The sequence below is a fragment of the Eptesicus fuscus genome, chromosome 8, assembly GCF_027574615.1.
Source record: "Eptesicus fuscus isolate TK198812 chromosome 8, DD_ASM_mEF_20220401, whole genome shotgun sequence".
Taxonomy (NCBI): domain Eukaryota; kingdom Metazoa; phylum Chordata; class Mammalia; order Chiroptera; family Vespertilionidae; genus Eptesicus; species Eptesicus fuscus.
The window spans coordinates 13,962,444-13,982,818 of record NC_072480.1 but is presented as its reverse complement, the minus strand read 5'-3'; the positions used below and the strand labels follow the sequence as shown (position 1 = coordinate 13,982,818).

The following is a 20,375-nucleotide window of genomic DNA, read 5'->3' as shown; positions in this document are numbered from 1 at the left end:
ACAATGCTTTCCTGTGCCACTGGATCCTATAGGACTCATACTATATTGGGCCACACTACCAAGCCTGGGAGACATAGCAGCTCTACCTAATACAAAAAAACAAACACAGGGAGGCTGCCCAAACGAGGAGACAAAGAAACATGTCCCAAATAAAAGAACAGAATAGAACTCCAGAAAAAGAACTAAACAAAATACAGACAAGCAATCTACTAGATGCAGAGTTCAAAATACTGGTTATAAATATGTTCAATGAACTTAGAGAAAACTCCAACAGCATAAAAAATGACATGAAAGCTGTGAAAAAGAAACAGTCAGAAATGAAAGATACACTAACTGAAATGAAGAATAATTTACAAAAAATCAACAGTAGAGTAGATGAAGCTGAGAATCAAAATAGTGATTTTAAATATAAAGAAGAAAAAAACATCTAATCACAACAGCAAAAGGTAAAAATGAAGACAGTGAAAGGAGCCTCTGGAAAAACTTCAAGCATACCATTTATATCCTGGGGGTGCCAGAGGAGAAGAAAGAGAGCAAGAAATTGAAAACCTATTTGAAAAATTAATGACCAAAAACTTCCCTAACTTGGAGAAGCTAGACATACAAGTCCAGGAAGTAAAGAGAGTCCCAAACAAGATGAACCCAAAGAGGACTTCAGCAAGACACATCCTAATTAACATGTAGAAGGTTAAAGACAAAGAGAGAATCTTAAAATCATTAAGAGAAAAGCAGTTAGTTACCTATAAGGGAGCTCCCATATGACTGTCAACTAATTTCTCAACAGAAACTTTGCAGGCTAGAAGGGATTGGCAAGAAATATTCAAAGTCATAGGACCTACAACCAAGATTACTCCACCCAGCAAAGCTGTCATTTAGAAGGGAAGGACATATAAAGAACTTCCCAGACAAGAAAAAGCTAAAGGAGTTCATCACCACTAATCCAGTATGACATGAAATGTTAAAAAGACTTCTTTAAGAAGAATAATAAGAAGAAAAGATTAAAAATATGAACAATAAAACGGCAATAAATATGTATCTATCAACAATTGAATCTAAAAAATAAAATAAACAAATAGCAGAACAAAACAGACTCAAACACACAGAGAACTTTTTCATGGTTGCCAGATGGGAGGGGGGGTTAGGGGTATGGGTGAAACAGGTGAAGGGATTAAGAAGTACAGATTGGTAGTAGCAGAATAATCATGGGATATAAAGTAGAGCACAGGGAATATGGTCGATAATCCTATATAATAAAACCCTAATATGTAAATCGACCGAACGGCAGAACGACCAGTGGAACAACCAGTTGCTATGATGCTCACTGACCCCCAGGGGACAGATGCTCAACAATAATATTCTGGTTTTCTTTGGTAAGTCCTGATTACTTTTACCAATAATATCACAATTAAGAGGCTTAAGGATACACATTCATTTATAATATCCTAGTGGTACATTTCTTTTTTAAAAATCATTTTTTAATTTTCAATTACAGTTGACATACAATATTATATTAGTTTCAGGTGTACACTCCAGTGATTAGACATTACATAACTTACTAAGTGGTCATACTGATAAATCTTATACCCACCTGACATCATACATATTTATTAGAATACTAGAGACCTGGTGCATGAAAGTCATGTGTGTGTTGAGGGTGGGGGGGGGAATGTTCCCTCAGCCTGGCCTGCATCCTCTCACAATCCAGGACCCCTTGGGAGATGTCAGGCCTAAACCGGCAGTCAGACATCCCTCTCGCAATCCGGGACGCTGCATGCACCAGTGACCATACTTTTCATACAGGTGAAAGGCATCTTGCTGTTGTATGGGCAGCTACATTTTTTCCCCCCTGATTATAAAAAGTAGTTCATAACATGATCGATCCTTCTGAGGCAGTAGTACCATTTTCCCCATCTTATGGTGGAAAAAATGAAGCAGAGAGAAGTTAAGTAATTGGCTTTGTCACGCAGTTATAAGTGTCAGAATCAGGGCTGACCACAAAATGTGCAAGCCAGAGTCCATGCTGTCATCACTGCATCGTTCTGTTTTTTCAGTGTTAGAGTAGCCTTGCCAGGTTTAAATTTTAAATCTAAGAGGTTGCTCCCAATATATAGGGTACGGTTCCTAGGCCTGGCCGGCAATCAGGGTCATCTGTGGGATGACCAGCGGGCAGGGCAATTGGGGGCCCCCCACTGGCATCTGCCTTGGCTGGTGGCCTGGCGCTGCCTGCTGGCCAGCCCCACCCCTTGATCGCTGCCACTAGTCGCCTCCCTCTTGGGGGGGGCAGACACACCTAGGAGGAAGCACAGAGTAAAATAAAACTAGAAATTAATAATATTCCTATTATCAAATTAAAAATATTAACTGAGCAATTTTGGAAAATATAAGTAGAACTATTATGGTTAGATTTTAATCACCAATCTTTCCTTTTTCTTCATAGTTTGGTTCATACTATCTATATAAGTTTGTATCCTGATTTTGAAAATAAATATTTAAAAAGCCCACATTTTGGCATTTCTCAATTTATTAACTTGTTAAATAATGCATTACTTAAAAACACATCTCCAAAGTATTGCAATGTAGGAAATACCAAAAACATATATAAAGCAAATTAAGTCAGGATAACTAAAAGTTATAACAATTTCTGAAGTGTATGGAGATTGCTTAGGCTGACATGCAGAAAAATATGCAATTATACGATTATATGATTCATTTGATCATGGTATCTCTACAGAGAGTGCAGGCACAAAACTATATATTTTGGAGCCTAAATTACCTCAATTAAATAAGTATATGTTATGTTTATAGCTACACACACACACACACACACACACACACACACACAGAGAGAAATGTGTAAACAAACACCACCTGGAACACGCCTGCAGTTGAACAAGATGGATTTGTTCCTCGTTAGAGGGTTTGGGCTTTGGTTGGGGGACTAGAGGAGGATCTAAGGAAGCAGGGATTCACTCTAGATTGGGTGCTGTTAGAAATTGAGGCAATTCTATGATTGGATATCTCAATAAATCTTGTCTACAGGGAGGGGAAGCTGGAATGAGGATAAAGCTGTAACTGATAAAGAAGTAGCAGTCACTTATTTTGGCCAAGAGAGTGTGGCAAAATGACCTGTTTTTTTTTGTTTTTTTGTGTGTGCGTGTGCGTGTGTGTGTGTGTGTGCATGTGCGTGTGTGTGTGCGTGTGTGTGTGTGTGTGTGTGTGTGTGTGTGCTTTGCAAGATCATGAAGTGCACTTGTTTTGTTTCATTTATTTCCTGGTCAGCCTTGTCTGAGACTGGTATTCTGGGAGAATGTTTTTTGGGAAATACATGGTCTGGCTGTGAGCTCTGGGCCAGCTTCTGTCAGGGATTGCTCTTCTTTCTCAAAAGCTTCAGTCATTCTTATTCTATAACTGGCAGATCTTACATGTTTATATGTGGGTATGTGTCACAATGCCCCTTTTGCAATAAGTGCAATCCAATTTTAGGCTGGCTTAAGTAAGAGAGTGAATATAAAAGAAACTAGTGGCCTGGTGCATGAAATTCATGCACAGAGGGGGGTCCCTCAGCCCAGCCTGCACACTCTCCAATCGGGGACCTCTTGGGGGATGTCCGACTGCTGGCAGTTGGACATCCCTCTTGCAATCTGGGACTGCTGGCTCCTAACCACTCATCTGTCTGCCTGCCTGATAGCCCCTAACTGCCTCTGCCTGCCTGCCTGATCGCTCCTAACTGACCTCCCCTGCCGGCCTGGTTGCCCCCAACTACCCTCCTCTGCTGGCCTGGTTGCCCCCAACTGCCCTCCCCTGCTGGCCTGATCTTGCCTCCAACGGCCCTCCCCTGCCAGCCTGATCTCACCCCTAACTGCTCTCCCCTGCCAGCCTGATCACCCCTAACTGCCTCTGCCTGCCTGGTCTCCCCTAACAGCCCTCCCCTGTTGGCCTGATCTTGCTCCCAACTGCCCTCCCCTGCAGGCCAATTTGGTTCTGATTGGTCGGTTCCTATGCCAGTCAGCGTCAAAAGCTCCACCTTCTAGGCAGCCATTGGCTCCTCACAGTTCACCCAGATTTGGCTCTGATTGGTTGGTTTCTATGCCAGTCAGCATCTCTAGGCCTATCTCCGGGCCTGATCAGAGAAACAGAGGAGCGGCTGCTGGTGAAGCCCGGGGAGAAAGAGAGAGGCAATGGCTGATCAACAGCTGCCATGGAGGCTGCGGATCAGACCCTGCCTCTCTCTCCGAGCCTCTCTCCGGCCTGATCTGCAGTACACTCGGCAGTCAGTGCTGGGTTGCCTGACTGCAGAACTGACTTCTGGTGTTCGGTTGGTTGTTACGGACCCTGGGCTTTTATATATTAGGATACTCTCCTTCTAGAAAGGATGGTTCAGTACTATCCATTGGTCCTGTTTCTAAACAGTTGGGTAAACACCTTTCAAGAGCTGATCCTTTCTCATTCTCAGCACATGCTTTGGGTGTTATTTTGCCTTCTCTTTTGTCTCTAGATGAGCATTTGGAAACATGACAAAAGTGATGATAAATGTGGATTTTCATTTTTATTTTGTTATGACAGAAGAATTCTCATGTCTTTAATAATTTATGAGGAAAAAAAATTTACTACCTTTAGTTCAAGCTCTCTCTGATCTCATCACTGAGCATTGCTAAAGGTCATTTGCATTGAACTGTTTTTTTCCCATGTTCCTTTTTTTTGGTTTGTTTGTACTAGAAAATGAATACCTCTTGCTTCTACCTTTAGAAAAGTTTCTATGATTCTATACTTACAGGTATTAAGGTTGCTATTCCCCCCTTTTTTTTTCAGAATGACTTGCTTATCTCTTTGCATGTTAGTGGGACTAGATTAAAACTTAATTTATAGGATATTTTATGATATACTAGATATAATCAATTTGTTCTTGTTTATAAAACTTAGGAATACCACAAGCCACACTGACTCTTACCATAACTGCCATATCTACCCACATATACATTCAGAAAATATTTGCTGAGCACATGATGTCTCCTAGGTATTGGGACATTAGGGTAGGAGGAAGGGGCGGGGGATTAAGAGCCCAATCTCTGGGTTGGACCTCTTGCTCTGCCACTTGCTGGTTTTGCATGTTGGACAATTAGTTTATTTCTCTAAATTTACATTCTTCCTCTGTAAAATGTGGGGATCATGCTAATACTTCCCCTTAAGGCTACTGGAGGACTGAAAGAGCTTGTCACAGCACTCAGTTAAAGCCATTGTTATTTTTTGAGGATAAAGTGAATTACTAGATGCTGTCCTTCCTCAAGGAACTGAAGAGAATCAGAAGCTCTATTACCTAGTAAGATAACTGAGAAGGTTGGAAGCATCTCACTCATTCTTGGGGAGGGTGTTGGGAGGCAGCAAGAGGAGTGCTATGGAGAAGGCATTGTCTAAAGAAGGTCTGAAGGCAGAGGTGGAGGGGAGGGAAGGAGGTAGAGGAATGAGGCTAGTAGAGAGCAGGGCAGCCTCAGCTTGGGAACACAATGCAAACATGACAGAAGGCAGTTCCTCCTGGCCAGACTGTGGGCAGAGTAGGGAGAGAGAGAGATGGTGGGACCTGTGGTTGAAGGGGCAAATGAGGACCAGATTTCAAGGCCATTTGTTCAAAGCATAGTACCTTGGAACTTACCCTGAGGACAATAGGGATCTAGAGTCTGTCTCCAACATCACCACTGGTCCCCCTTCCAAGAAGGTACTTCTTTTTTTTTAAGTGGATAAAGGAAATTGTTCAGAGATGTTTGTTGCAGCTCATTAAAAAAAAATCGTTTTTGCTCTTGGATCTAAACATGAGAAAGTTTGCTATAATCTCATTAATAGGACATACTGACAGTGGTCCATATTATGTGTCCTGGTCTCTCTCTTATTTGATTTTCCTTGTCCCCCTCATTCCTTATCCCATTATCCTCCATTTTAAGACACCCATTTCTTTTGTGCTTGATAATTGGCCTTCACTGTGCATGTATCCTTATAAAACATGTTTTTTTAATGTGTGTTTTTAATTTACCTACATGGTATTCTGCTATAAATCTATGCCTAACTTTTTTCATGATATAAAGGACCCATGTTGTTATGTGTACATCTAGTTAATTGATTCTAACTGCTGCATAATCCATATATTGTATACTTTGTAGCACTATCTAGAATAATAAAAGGCTAATATGCTAATTAGACCAGACGTCTTCCGGACGTCATTCCAGACATCCTTCCTGATGAAGCCGGGGCCAGGGGGAAGCCAGCCTGGGTCCCGGGTGCTGGCCGGTGGCCAGATGGGAAGCCCGGGTCCTGGAGGAAAGCCGGTGCCGGCAGCCTGGGCCCGGGTGCTGGAGGGAAGCCGGTGCCAGCAGCTGGGAGAAGGAAGGCCTACTCTTGCACGAATTTTTGTGCATCGGGCCTCTAGTCCTATATAATAAAAGCCTAATATGCAAATTGTCCTCTCAACCGGGAGTTTGACCAGGGGGCAGGGCCAGCTGGCCAACCTCCCACGGTCCCTCCCCCAGGCTGGCTCCACCCCAGATCGCACCCCCCCCCCCAGATCGGGGGTGGGGCTGGCCAGCCAACCTCGGGTGTCCCCTCCCCCCGGGCCAGGCCCAATTGGCCCCGAACAGGGCAGGCCAGCCGGACCCCACCCATGCATGAATTCATGCACTGGACCTCTAGTTTATAATAATACTGTGAAATAACCTAAGTATTGCACAGTAGGGAATAGTTAAGTAATCTTGGTGCATTAGTAGTGTGAAATAACATGCCTCCATTAAGAATGACAGTTCTGGATGCTATGGGGTATGTTTTTATGACAATGTAAAGGGAGAAAAGCAAACAGAATTGTATTTATCCTGTGAAAACAACCACATACTAGTAAAAATACATGTTTATACAGCCAATGGCTAGAAAGGAGCAGAGGAAATAAAAACAGCTCGATGTCAGAACACTGGAACTGTAACATGTCTCTTGTAGCTGTTAGTCATGATTGTGGTGTGCCTGGGTATTTGACCTACACACTAGAGCTTTACCCAGTATAATCTTAGTGGACAGAATAGATCAGGGTAAGATTAATCTCTGCCTGCCCCAGACTTGGCATTTCCTTGCTCCTCCTCAGTCAGAAAGTCTTCGTCTCTACCACCGTGTCCTGCGCCGAACTTCAGCGGTCTCCTTTCCACGGGAAACAGGGTTGAAAATAAAAAGTCCTTTCAGAAGGCTGAGACAGATCCAGTGTTGTCAAATTTAAGTGCATAGAGTTACATATAGTATTCTGCCATTTGTGCAAAAAGCAAGACATAAGAATCTGTAAGTGTAGGGGAAATTTCTGGAAGAATAGACAAGAAGTTGTCACCAGTCATTGCCCTGGGGAGTGGGTTTAGGGATCTGGGGTAGGAGGGAGACATACTTTCCTTTAAAGTATGAGAGAAATTGCTATTTCCTTTTTAAAACCACGTTACACCAAGCATCACCTTTTCAATTAAACTTTTTTTTAAAAGCTTAAGTTCCCCAATTTCATGACCCTGACTTTTTAAACATTGCTTTTTAAAATGTCTTAACTTTTAACTCATTACGAAGTCGCCCAAAAGAACAGATTCATACTGTGAGCCCCAAATTGTGAAACCTCTTTTTAGTAATGAGGACTCAGCCCATTTGAAGCACACACTCTTTTGACATTAATTCCTACGCAGAATGCAACCGGTGATCACGATACCCTGACAACTAAGAGAACAGAGGATTCCGATGTGGTTGCTGTTGTCACGGACGTGAACTTGCTCCCCGCGTGTCCTCCGGCCGGAGCTCCAGCCCCCGGGGTGGCGGGCGTCTCGGCGCGGCGCCCCAGTGCCCTCCCGGGCCGGCCCCGCCCGCTCCCGCGCCCCGTCCCTGAGCGGCCGCCGGCGCGCAGGCGGCGTCACCAGCGCCTCAACTGGGCACCTACCCGGCGGGGACGGGAGGGGAGCGGCCGCGGCCTTACCCCGCGGGCGGGCGGCGAGGCGCCGGAGCTCAGGCCGCCGCCGCCTGGCGCCAAGTTTAAAAAGTTAACGTGGCCGCGGCTGGCACCGGAAACGAAACCAAGTTCGCCCCGCGGGCCGCCTCCGGGGCCCCGCCAGGCCCTCGGCGCCGCGCCACCGGAACAACCCCTCTCCCGCCACTTCCCGCCGCGCCCGGGCGGAGGAGGCCGGCTGCATGGCGCGCCGCGAGGACTGCGGGGACGGCGCCCGCGCCCGGGAGCACGTGTTCCTGCTTCCAGGTAACCGGGCCCGCCTCCGGCCGGCAGCCGATCGGCCCCAGCCCCGCGGCCGGCCCCCGAGTGCGCGGAGCGTCCCGCCGGAAGGCGCCCCCGCCGCCCCCGCCGCCCTCACGCCCGCGGGCCCCGCGCGCTCCCCTGCGGGCCCCACGGGCCGCGCCCCGTCTGCGGGCCCGCGTGCCGACCCGGTGGTCCCCCGGAACACGCCGCCCTCACATCGGTCACTGTACAGCCCGCTCGGTTTTCAAACCACAACCGGAAGCGCCAAACCGGACCCCCGCCCCCCCCCCCAGCCCCACCTCTCCGCTGCCCCCGTGCCCGCTGCCCCCTGCCCCCCGCCCCCCAGCCCCGTTCTCCTCCTGTGGGGGTCGCTGGGCCTTAGGGGGCGTGCGGCCTCGGCCTGTGGGGAGCGACGTGGGTCCGCGGTGCCGTGGTGCGTGCGGCGCCGGCGGTGTCCTGCCCTCGGGGTGTGAGTTGGGGCTCCCCCTGGGCAGCCGGCTCCCCGCCGGGGCTCCTACTGGTCGGAAGCTAGGGTCTAGGCGGCCTGGACTGGCCCCTGTCCTGGGACAAACCCCGGGACAAACCCCGGGTGGGGAGGCGGGAGAGAAGCTGGACGGCGGCTGGGCCCGGGGCGAGGGTGGAGAGAGACTCCGGTGGGCGGGTAGAGGCGGGAGGGCTGCCGTCAGCCCCGCGCGCACCCCACCCTGACCGCCGGCCATCCGGGGCCTGCGGGGGCTTGGGATGGGCCCCGTTAAATGGCAGCAGGAAAGGAGTTTGGGACTAGGGAGCGAAAGCCAGAAAAGTCTGGCACTTTTTAGACTCTATGGATATGATGGCATCACATAGAAAATAAGGAAAACACGTTGTTTGTGTTTGAGTTTTAGCTCGGCAAATGCTTTAAAGTAGTTGCTAATGACGATAGAGTTGTCCAGACCTGCAGGTTTGATGGTGGATATTGAAAAGTGTCACATGTCAGTTTGTAAGTATTTTTGTGTGTCTAACCTTGTAAACCTTTATAAAGAGGTGTAACGTCCGGTAAAATCTACACATTTAAGTGTGCAACGCAATGAGGTTTTCATATGTTCACACCCCTGTGACCATCCTCCGGTCATGATGTAGAACTTGTTCGGGGCTCCCCATGTCTGTCGGCAGATGCCCCGGTAGCCTCTCTGCTGACCTCTGTCACCTGAGATTCCTTTCACCTGCTGCGGTCAGTGTGCGCTCCTCTGTGTGTGGCTGCTTTCACTCAGCATTATGCCTGTGAGATTCATCCATACTGGGTGGAGCAGTTTGTTGGTTGATTTGTGTTTTTATTTCTATGTGTATTTTATTGCATAAATATCCATAATATTTATCTCCGCTACTGTGGATGGACATTGGATTTCCAGTTGGTAACTATTGTGAATTACACTTCTAGGAAAGAGAGGAACTTGTTTCTGTAGGGTGCAACACCTGGGGGTGCAATCGCTTGTCCTAGGCATTTGTGTGTTCAGTTTTAGTGGGTGCTGCTGAACAGTTTTCCAAAGTGGTTGTACTGATTCACATTACGACCGGCAGTGTGTGAGAGTTCCTGTTGCTCCACATCCTCACTGGAGATGCTTGTGTAGTAAAACAGTTAATGCAAAATTCAGGTTTTGACAATCTAATAAAGGGCTGCCTATACACCGCTTTACGTTAGAAAAATCCTCTTCTCACTTCTGTTACATCAATTCAATGAGATGGTAAAGGGTAGGGACTCTATTCTTTCAAATCAAATGCATTATTTTTATTCAGAGACACACAATGGCTGAGGAGAATTTAAGTTTCTTATTTTCTGTTTAATCAGTATTGACATTCATTCTCAAAGTCTGTTTGTATCTTCATGATATTAAACACAAGACCTTCAGAAAAATTAAGTATTGATTGCATCCCATAAAATTGCAGGCTTACTATGTCTACTGCTGGGGCTGTGAGAATAATTTCAGTCCCGTTCCTGTTCCAAACTGAGATGTGCTATGTGACCTTTAAACTCACCGGAGGAGGCGGAGGCAGCTGTTCAGGAACCGATAGAAGGAACTGTCAGACCAGCAGGTTTTGTAACAGAACTTCAGCTTCCTGCTCATGTAATTCTTCTAGCCGGTCTTTAGTGCCCCCTGCAGGCTCTGAGGGTATGAACACTGGAGCTTGATATGACTGCAGTGCAACAGTGCTTCTCAAACTTGAGGGTACCTGTCACCAGGTGAGCCGATCCCCACCTCCAGAGTTCCTAATTCAGTGGGTCTGGAATGGGCCTGACAATGTGCATGTCTAACAGGTTCCCACGTGATGCTGCTGGTCTGGGGACACACAGAGCCACTGCAGTGAGACCAGCCCTGGAGAGCTGGATTGGGGGACAGGAATGGCCATCTTGAGGTTTCTCTCTCTTTGGAGTGGGCCAGAATGTGCATGGTCAGGGGAGTTCATGGGAGCACAGGGGATGGCAGGTACTGGTATTTGTTAGGAAATCAGCTCCAGTAAGTTATGCATTTGAAAGGAGGAGACTGTACCCTTGTCTGAGTGAGCGCCATAGCTGCAGGAAAGTTGGGCCCTTCATAAAAGAAACGAAGATTGTATGAAATTTTTCAAAAGTATTTGATGGAAACAGTCTCTACTAAGTTTTAGAAAACTTCTGGCAGAAGAATTTGAAGCGCTCACTCTACATACTGAAAAGTGAGCAAATTAATCATCAGGCCAACAGCACTTTAGAGATCTATCCATGAGACAGATGTACGGGCACCAAAACCTTGAGATGACTCTTTTCCCCCCAACATTTAATTTACTTTATTTATCAAGTTGCCTACCATAGTATTGTGTTACATCTTGGAGGGTAAACGTAAAAGTACTATTTAGGTATCTTTGCCTCTCATTTTCCTGAAGAAGTAGATTATTCCCCTCTCCCTCCAACCCCCCGCAAAAAAAAAAAAAAAAAAAAAAAGCTGGGACTTAGAAGGGATACTTGTGAGCTAATCAGACTTGGAGTCTTGATTTTCATAGGCCGGTGAAGACTGAATTGCCTTCCTTTTCAGCAGAGTAAGCATTGCTTGTAGTTTAGGACGGTCTTAAACATTTCTCAAACATGGCCTGGGAATACTAGTCTACGTATTTGCCGTTTCAGTTACTATGAGAGACTGTTAACATCTCTACTTTTTGGAATATGGTACAAGTTTCCATCCCTCTTTGCTACCCTAAAAGAAAAAGTTTAAGTCATATTTTAAATATTTCTCTTGAGTCCAAGTTTTGTACGCTTGTCAGTTCTATTAAGTTTGAGTGGACTCTAGTGTGAAAGGCCAGCTGGGAACAGATTCACTAAGTGTAGGATAGAAGACTGCGTTGATTGTTAATGTGGCTGAACCCTGCTACTTAGCCATCTCCAAGGAAATGTTAAAGCATTGGGAAACCCTAATGTGAGGGGGTAAAGCAAGGACAGAAATGATCTCAGGACCAGTTAAGAAACTCATTCGGGTCTACTTAAGCTGAAAAGGTCCTTTAATCAGCCCCCTGATTAAACTGGACTTCGACCATAGACAAGTTTTGCAATAAAGTATTTCCTGCATATACATGTTAAAAAGCATTCTAGGAAGGGTAGTATTATTTATTTCCTCACAGCCATCATAAGTAATGCCAGTTTTTTTTTTTTTTTTGGGGGGGGGGGGGGGAAGTGGGGTGGTAGAAGATAGACTTTGGGAGATAAGAATTCCAGGCTTGCTTGCCTGCCTTAGACACTCCAAGTATAGTAAGGAGTCTTTCATGTGAGGCACCACAACAATCACAAATAATGATAGGCCTCTCCAGATGGAATGCAAAGATAGGTTTGAAAGAATTGTGTGAATGCAAACTTTAGAACTATGTTCTTAATTTAAAAATTAAAGAGAAATAAACTTTAAAAGAAAAAATTTTTCTGTTTAATGATGGAGAAAATTCATATCAGTGCTATTACTGATTAGAGTCTTGTAGTTTGTGGGTTTTGTTTTTTTTTAAATCCTCACCCAAGGATATTTTTCCATTGATTTTTAGAGAGAGTGGAATGGAGGGAGAAGGAAAGAGAGAGAGAAACATAGATATGAAAGAGACACATGCATTGGTAGTCTCCCACATGTGCTCCCATCGGGGATTGAACTTTGTGAACGGAAGGAGCCACATGCTAACCTGACAAGCTCAGGGGAGGCCTGCGTGGCAGTCTTGCAAACTCAGAGACCTGAAATAACCACAAAGGATGGTTTGAAAATTAAATATTTAACTACAAACAGGTTATGGTGGGCAGTCATGTCCTAGGCCGATATCTTCCCTGACAAAGGTCAACTTAGATCTTTACTGAGCCCATTTGCCTTTTTGCCTCTAAGATAACATATCTGTGAGATGTCTGTGAGATGTCTGGGTAACTTGTAACTTCCTTTTTACCCCGGACCCCTCAGGGCACAACAAATGGCACCGGGACATTCCTTCATTGTTATTGTTATCAAGTTAATTGTCAACTGTTAATTACGTTAAAGTATCCTGTATCTATCTCTGTAAGAGAAGCACATGTCCATCATTTCACTTTTCACCCAATCCCAGAGGTTTCCCCGCTTTGCTTTGTCCCACCTCCCTAATCTGTCACCAATGGATTTCATGTAACTCACCTACGTCCCTTTTCTTTGATTTCAAGGTATAAATATAGATGTAACCCTGCATTCTCCGGAGCATTACCTCAATTCATTGAGGTTCTGCTTCCCGGCATATGTCGACATTTTGGCTCAAATAAACTCACTAAAATTCTTTACAGGTTTCAATGGTTTTTTCGTTAACAACTTGCATCATGCCCTTGACCCTTCAGGCTGCAGGTTGATGCTCTAACCACCGATCAACCCAGCTAGGGCGTATAGCTTTGTAATAAGCCCCCCAAAACACCTCTTGTTGGAAAAAAAGTAAAAATATGTATTGAAAGAATAATTACTTTTCTTTCCAGTGACCCTAAAACAAACAAAACACAAAAAACTCATTTTTCCTCCTTAAGTGCACATGGTTAATCTCAGAAAGAATATTTAAGCAGGTTTTTTGTTCTTTGTCAGACTGTTTGCATGTGTGTCTGTTTGTGTTTAGAAATATACCTTGTGGGCTGAAAGCTTCCTTACTTTCAGAAGAGCTTATTCACAGGAGAGGAACCTGCGCTTAGTTTGGCTAGCCTTGTGGGGAGGTGGGAGGAGGGGATAAGGGAGGCATGGGGAGATCTGGCCAATTCAAGTGCTGATTTTAGTAGACAACCTCTGAATAATTAAGCTCAGCTTCTGGGAAAATAGGACATTTACTGAATAGTGGTCTGTAGGCCTTCAGCAGTGGGAGTCTCCGAGTTTTCTAGCATGGAGCATGTGTAATATTTTCCGCACAAATACCGAGTCTGGCTTTGCCTTTATGAAAAGTTTTTTGGTGGGAACCAGACTGACCTTTCTCAGATGGCCACTGGATCTGCTCCCCTTGCTATTTGAGCACGTTCTGAAGTGGATGGACTTAAATATTTGCCAGCTGGTGTAATTAGGCTGTTTCCGGAGCCTGATCTTGCCCTGCTAGTAATTGTTCCAATGACCAAGTACATTTTATAAGAACTTGTGAGTCCTGCATGTTTATCCTCCAGGGCAGAAGAGAAATCATAAAAGCAAAGTAAGCAACGTTCATAATTTTTTTTATTTGAAAAGCAGAATAGGAGCTACATAGGTTTTCCTAAGAAACAAACAACTCACCAGTGTTCTTTGAAGCCTGACTATAAAAACACACACCTAAAACTAGATTGTGCTATTGATTAGCTTTATGTTCTTGGAGAAATTGTGCTCTCAGTGTCAAGCCTCAATTTACTCATCTCTACATTGGGGAGAGCAGTACCAGTCTCATGGGTTTGAGTTACACAGAAGCTCTTTTTTGCTCCCCAAGTTCTTAGCCTGGGGTCTGGGACAGAGTAGGCATTTAATAAACATTTATTGAAAGAATGAATACCTCACACTTCATTTCTTCCTGCAGTGTTCTTTGCTTACACTGTCCTTTTTCTTCTTTCACTTCTATCCAAATTCTACTCTTCAAGGCTTGCTTCAACTTTAGTTCCTGAGAAGATAATCCATTTGCCCCAATCCAACTTCTTTTTCTTTTAATATCCTTGACTTTGTGTCTGCTTGGACCCCCACCTGCCAGCTCTCTTCTGTGTTCTCTACCAGCCAAATGCCTGTTTATTCTTTACTGGTAAACAAATGCAAATGTCACCGCCTCCAGGAAGCCTACCCTCTGGGCCTTTCCTGTTAGTGTTCAAGTTAATGGTACCTCTGCAGTCACCTACACATTTCCTCGTGATTATTCAGTTCACTGTGCCATTTTTGTATAAATATGTATTGAATGCCCAGTACATGCCAGTGGTTGGGGAGAATCCAGGTCCATTCTCCCTGAGTAGCCACTTTTAGCTTCTGAGTGGTGGAGCCTTGGCCTTAAGCTTCAGACCCAGAGTTGCCCAGTGCCTCTGAAACTAGAGCATGCTACTTAGGACTCTCAGCCTTTTTGTTCAGAAATCCTTTATATTTGATTTTAAAATATCTTTAAAAGTGACTTTCTTTTCTAGGTATTCTGTCTGCTAAAGTAGCCCATTCTACCTGGTAAAAGGGTCAGATCTGCATGTTCTGGTGCCTGTTTTGTTATCTGCCTCTGAAACAAGGAGGACCCAGGCTGGCTGAGGTCTCTCTGGCCAGAGCTGATTTCCCTGCAGGGGCCTAACGTCCCAACAACATTTGGTGAGGCTCTGCCATGATCAGTTGCTCAGTTTTGACTAGTTATCTCTTCGTTTACACATTTTTCTCCCATATATTTTTAGTAAAATTTTTATTAGAATAGGAATATTCCATAAAGAAATTTTAGTAATGCAAAACAATATAAAAAAAGGAAAGAATTTGTCCATCATTTTACCACCTAGAAGTAACAATTTGGAAATATATTTTCTAATCTTTTTATGTTGTATGTATCACAGAATGAATTACATGTTCTTAATTTTTTTTGTTGATATTTGTATTTCTGCCTCCGTTTCACTATTTACTCTTTCTACTTATTTACTATAACACTCACCAAAATTCTCAGAGGTATTGGAGTTTTACCAGAGTGTTATATAGTTTTATTTGCTGTACCTAATCATGGAATTAGAGAAAGACATTTAAGTTGATTTGATGGAGAGGTAAAGGACTGAGATATTTTTTCTCTTAATTTTAGGAAAGATAGAAACTCACATAGCCAATACGAACAAAGTTGACAAAGATTTGTAGGTCATACTTTTTGCATTCAAAAGGCATATTATGAATTTATTTATATTGTAACAAATATATCACATAAGCATTGCTTTCACAGAGTAGACTACCTACTTAGAATGGATTATCTTTAAGAGTGGATTGAGGCTGAAAATACAAATAGATGCAAGACAGGGAAAGATAAATTCACAGAGCCATAGTGGACACATGGCAAGCTAGGGTGTTTTGAAAGGCATTTGAGGTTAAATTTATTTAGGACAACCATGGCTTCCTGCAGACAGCCCTTGGAATAAATAGGATGCCAGTTTGAATGGACCATGAGTCTGCATAGTATTTCTTTAATGTGTGGCCAGTGAGTCCTGATTGTGTTACAAAACCTGACTTAACACTTTGTTAGGAGTTCCACAGTGGGATCAACATATTCCTAGAAGAGCCAGCTGTGTGTTGGGGGCAGGGTTGGCGGGGGGGGGGGGGGGGGGTGTTGGAGAGACATCTGGAACTCAGGTTTGCAGCACCAGAAGGTCCAGGGTTTTTGCCTCTCTGAGCATTAACTGCTTCTCAAACGAACTTCCTCTCTTTAGTGGAAACCTGGCTGCACACTGCACCCAAACTTCACATCTCCTGGTGTCTGCTGGGAGAAGCTGTCCCTCTTCTTTTAATTCTAGTTTTAACCTTTTCAAAATAGCCTTCTGCACCCTGTACCCCTGTTACCTGTATCCAGGGAGGAGCAGACTCCACTGCAAGCACAAGGTGGGAGAGGGGGCAGAAGAAGCTGTACGCAAGGGTAGAGGGTGCTTTCCTGGAAGAGTGGGAATAGACAGCACAACTGGCAGCCACTGCCCTCAGTTAGTTACCAGTGTGACTGAGCTCTGCTCAAAAGCTTGAGCCACGTACGACCAGGCCTGTTTCAGTCCAGCATTCTGAGTTTCTCAGTTATTGGTGGTTTCTTTGGGTGACATACAGTTATGGAAGAGATTTATTTGTAGGGAGAATTTTATTTTGGTTGTAATTTATACTCTCTTTCATTTAGCCAGGGTTTATGTAAGTTTTAGGAAGCCCATCCTCTAGCTCTTATACTCTTACAATGCGCTTGGGTGTAAGTTATTGTTTTTGAACTTGGGAAGTAGTCAAGGCAGACTTTATTATCACCATTCTACAAGACTCACAGAAGTCAAATAATCTGTCCAACATCAATAGGAATTAGTGGCATAGACTGATGGCTCTTCTGTGTCCTCCTGAACTCCTATGTGCCAAAGGCCACTCTGCAGAATGGAAGGTGGTAGTTGCCACTGTTGGAGAGGTGGGAAGATCAGAAAGGGCTGGGGTTCCCTCTGTTTAATGACCAGGGACTGGGCACACCTTTCCTGGAGCCAGCCTCGGTTGTTATTGACATTCCAGTCAGGTCCGTCCTTTCTATCTGTTCAGAATTTTCCTGCTTCCCAGATATTTCAAGGCCTTCGTGCCATCTCTATATATTGCTGGTCTTTGTGGCTCTGAGTTGGCTGCAAACCTGAAGTTTTTCATTAGTTCATTCTCTGACTGTATAGGGCAGGGGTGGGAAACCTTTTTTCTGCCAAGGACCATTTGGATATTTATAACATCATTCATGGGCCATATAAAATGATCAACTTAAAAATTAGCTTGCTGTATATTGTCAAACATCTAATTAACTTCCCTTAATGCCTTGGCAGGGGCAGACCAAATGATTCTGTGGGCCTTCTGTGGCCCTCTGACGTTCCCCACCCGGTACAGGGCATTCCGAGAAACAAGGCTGTTGATCTGTTATAGGGACAGCCCTGGAAGAACGGAGATTTTATCTTCTATGGTCTTGGTTAAGGCCAGTTTTTGTTTTATCTTCAAAGCTTCAGAATAAAAGGATATTCTTAGAAGAACCTATTACTTGGGAATTATTATTCTAGTTTATGCCTTTCTCTAGCTTTCTTGGTTTGCCTCTTGTCATGTTTGAGAAAGTTGAGAGCTTCAAAGTCAGGAAAATGACTCAGAGCATATGGCAGTGCTAACATCTTAGGAAGAGAAGACATATAGTTATGACTGAAATTAGTATTCCTGGAAGTGGGCCTAACAAAAGCCTATACAATAATTATTGTCATATCCATTTTATAAATGAAACAACTGAGGCACAGAAAGGTTGGATATCTGCTGAGTAAGGAGAAAAGCAGGGATTAGATTATGCATCTGTCTGACTCTAGATCTTGTGTACTTCCTATGCTGATATTATCAAAGAAATAGGCATCAGCTCAAAGGAAATTTATAGAGGAGACCCCTTCCCTCTACACTCCCTTTCTCTCTCATTATTCTAAAAGCAGATTTTTTTCTTTCGTAATTAATGCAGGTAAAAGTTAGAAAAAAGACAGAGCTTCCAAGTCTGGTGGGATGACCCAGGATTTCCCAAATTTAAATGAAAATTAAAAGCTCTTTCATAGAGCCTTTAATTTATAGTCACAGGTAATTTTGTGTGTCTAAGGCCAGGTATAGACCAATAAATTTATCAGAAGTATTATAGCAATCTGAGTTCTTTTTATACTAAGCATTCAAAATCTGGTAGGGTTAAATTCATAAAAGTAATGAAAACATTGACAAAGATGGCCAAAATCAACTTTTTCAGACTCTTGATATTAGCCAAAGGCTTCCTCCAATAATCTTAGGAATATTTATTCAAGAAAAACTGCTGAATCTCATTAAGCAAGGTTTGTGGCATACAACTTGAACTTGCTCAGGTCTGCAGGAGCCTTGAAAACCAGCAGTTTTGAAAACATGGTACTACTTGTAAAAACCAGCTGCCTTGCAACCACTGGATGGGGCAGGCCTTGCTTGGAACTCTTCAAAAAAAGTCCCATTCTCAGATCATGTCCCTATTTGACCTGTCTCACAGCTCACTGGAAAAGCCCCATTCACAGGATATTGCTATCAGTTGGCCCTCTTGGAGCTCAGAACTTGCTCTGCAGAAAAAGCCCTGTCCCCAGGGCCTTTGTCAAAAAAATCAGTGGCAATTGTTTAACATATCAGCTGCTGAGGGGACAATACTTAAAAGGAAGATAAGGCAATAAAATACTCATAAGGGGCTTTAAAGAGCTCTGACATATTCCTAGAGAATTATGCAGGGCTATGTGCATGCCCAGGAAAGACCTGAGAGGGCCCTAATCCTCATTTCTGACTGACTTTGAGGCCCTAGGCAAGCAGTAATTAAAAGCTAAGGGGGAGGAGGGAGATTAGCCAAAGATTTATATGCATATATGCATTACCTATGGACACAATAGGGTGGTGAAGACCTGGGGCGGGGCAGGAACTGGGTGGAGGGGGCAATAGGAGGAAAAGGGGAGATATCTGTAATACTCTCAACAATAAAGTATTATTATTATTATTATTATTATTTATTTATTTTTTTTTTAAAGCTAAGGCAGAAATTTAAAGTGCTTCTGTATTGAAGGTATGACCCAACACAGGGGCAGAAACCCTCAGCAAATGTTAGGAGACTTATTGTTTCAAAACACTTAAATTTTCAACTTAAGGAAATGTCAGATCTCTGTCAGATCTAGCTAACCACTAAGATAACAGACATCAGTGGTTGCATACTACAAGGAATACAGACTATAGGTTTAATTCAGGAAAGTCACTAAACAAACAGCAGCCATTGCAATGATGACAATAAGCAGCAACAACAAATTTTGGTGAGTTGGAGGAGGGGAGTCTGATATCCAGAATTATTACGCTATCTAAAATGTCCAGCATTCAAAAGAAAAGTATGAGATATGTGAAGAAACAGGAAAGTATGACTCATACACAGGGGGGAAAAAAGAGTCAATAAAACTGTTCCTGAAGAGGCCCAGATGTTGGACTTATTCAACAAAGATTTTAATCAGATATTATAGGTATACTAAAAAAAAAACCTGTGTAAAGAATGAAAGGAAAGTATGACAATGAGGTCTCACACAATAGAGTATATCAATAAAGAGAGATAAAACTGATGAAAGAATATACAAATTCTGGAGTTAAAGTACAATAACTGAAGTGAAAAATCCACTTTTAACTCAAGAGCTAGCAGAGCAAAGAAATAGCAAACTTGAAGATAGCTCAATTGAGATTATCTAGCCTGAGGAACAGAAAGAATTAAGAAAAGTGAACATAGTTCAGAGACCTGTACTACCCCATTAAGCACACCAGCACATGTATAACCGGAGTCCCAAAAGACAAAGAAAGAAAGGGGCAAAAAGAATATTTGAAGAATTAATAGCCAAACACTTCCCAAATTTGATGAAAAGTATTAATCTACACATCCAGGAAGTTCAACAAACTCCAAGTAGGATAATTTAGAGATCCATGCCTACAGACATCATACTCAAACTGTCAAAAGCAAAAGACAATGGAGAGAATCTTGAAAGCAGCAATAGATTATGGTAAAGGATGCTCAGTAAGATGAATAGCTGACTTCTCATTTGAAACCATAGTGGCCAGAAGTTATTCAAGATGCTGAAAGAAAAACATACTTAAAGAATTCTGTATATGACAAAACTCTTCTTTAAAACTGATGGAGAAGCAAAGACATTTTCAATAAAGAAACACAGGAAATTCATTCATGACTAGTAGACCTGACCCGACACATAAAAATCATAAAGTGAATCCTTCAGATAGAAAATACACTAGATGTTATTTTAAAACACATGAAGAATACAGAGCACCAGTGAAGGTAAATACATAGATAAATATAAAAAGCAGTACAATGTATTTTTGTAACTCTTTTCTCCTATCTGATTTAAAATACAACTTCATAAGGCAATAATAATAAAACTGTTAATGGGCTTATATAAAGATGTAATTTATAATAATGGCACAAAGAGGGAGGAAGAAAA

General features: G+C 43.4%; 1 protein-coding gene across 5 annotated transcripts in view; it reads left to right on the top strand.

The window, feature by feature from the left end:
* The first annotated feature begins 7,919 nt into the window (after nt 1–7,919).
* Nucleotides 7,920–20,375, top strand: part of RNASEH2B (ribonuclease H2 subunit B) — a 93,325-nt gene continuing 80,869 nt past the window's right edge. For 2 of the 5 annotated variants that reach the window (XM_054719786.1, XM_054719781.1), the window contains exon 1: nt 7,923–8,245. In XM_054719786.1, the coding sequence (XP_054575761.1) occupies nt 8,182–8,245 (64 nt within the window). In that variant the 5' untranslated portion in view covers nt 7,923–8,181. Of the gene's footprint in view, nt 8,246–9,204; nt 9,222–20,375 lie in introns of those variants that run through there. The other 3 variants (XM_054719785.1, XM_054719782.1, XM_054719784.1) reach the window with 3 other exon arrangements.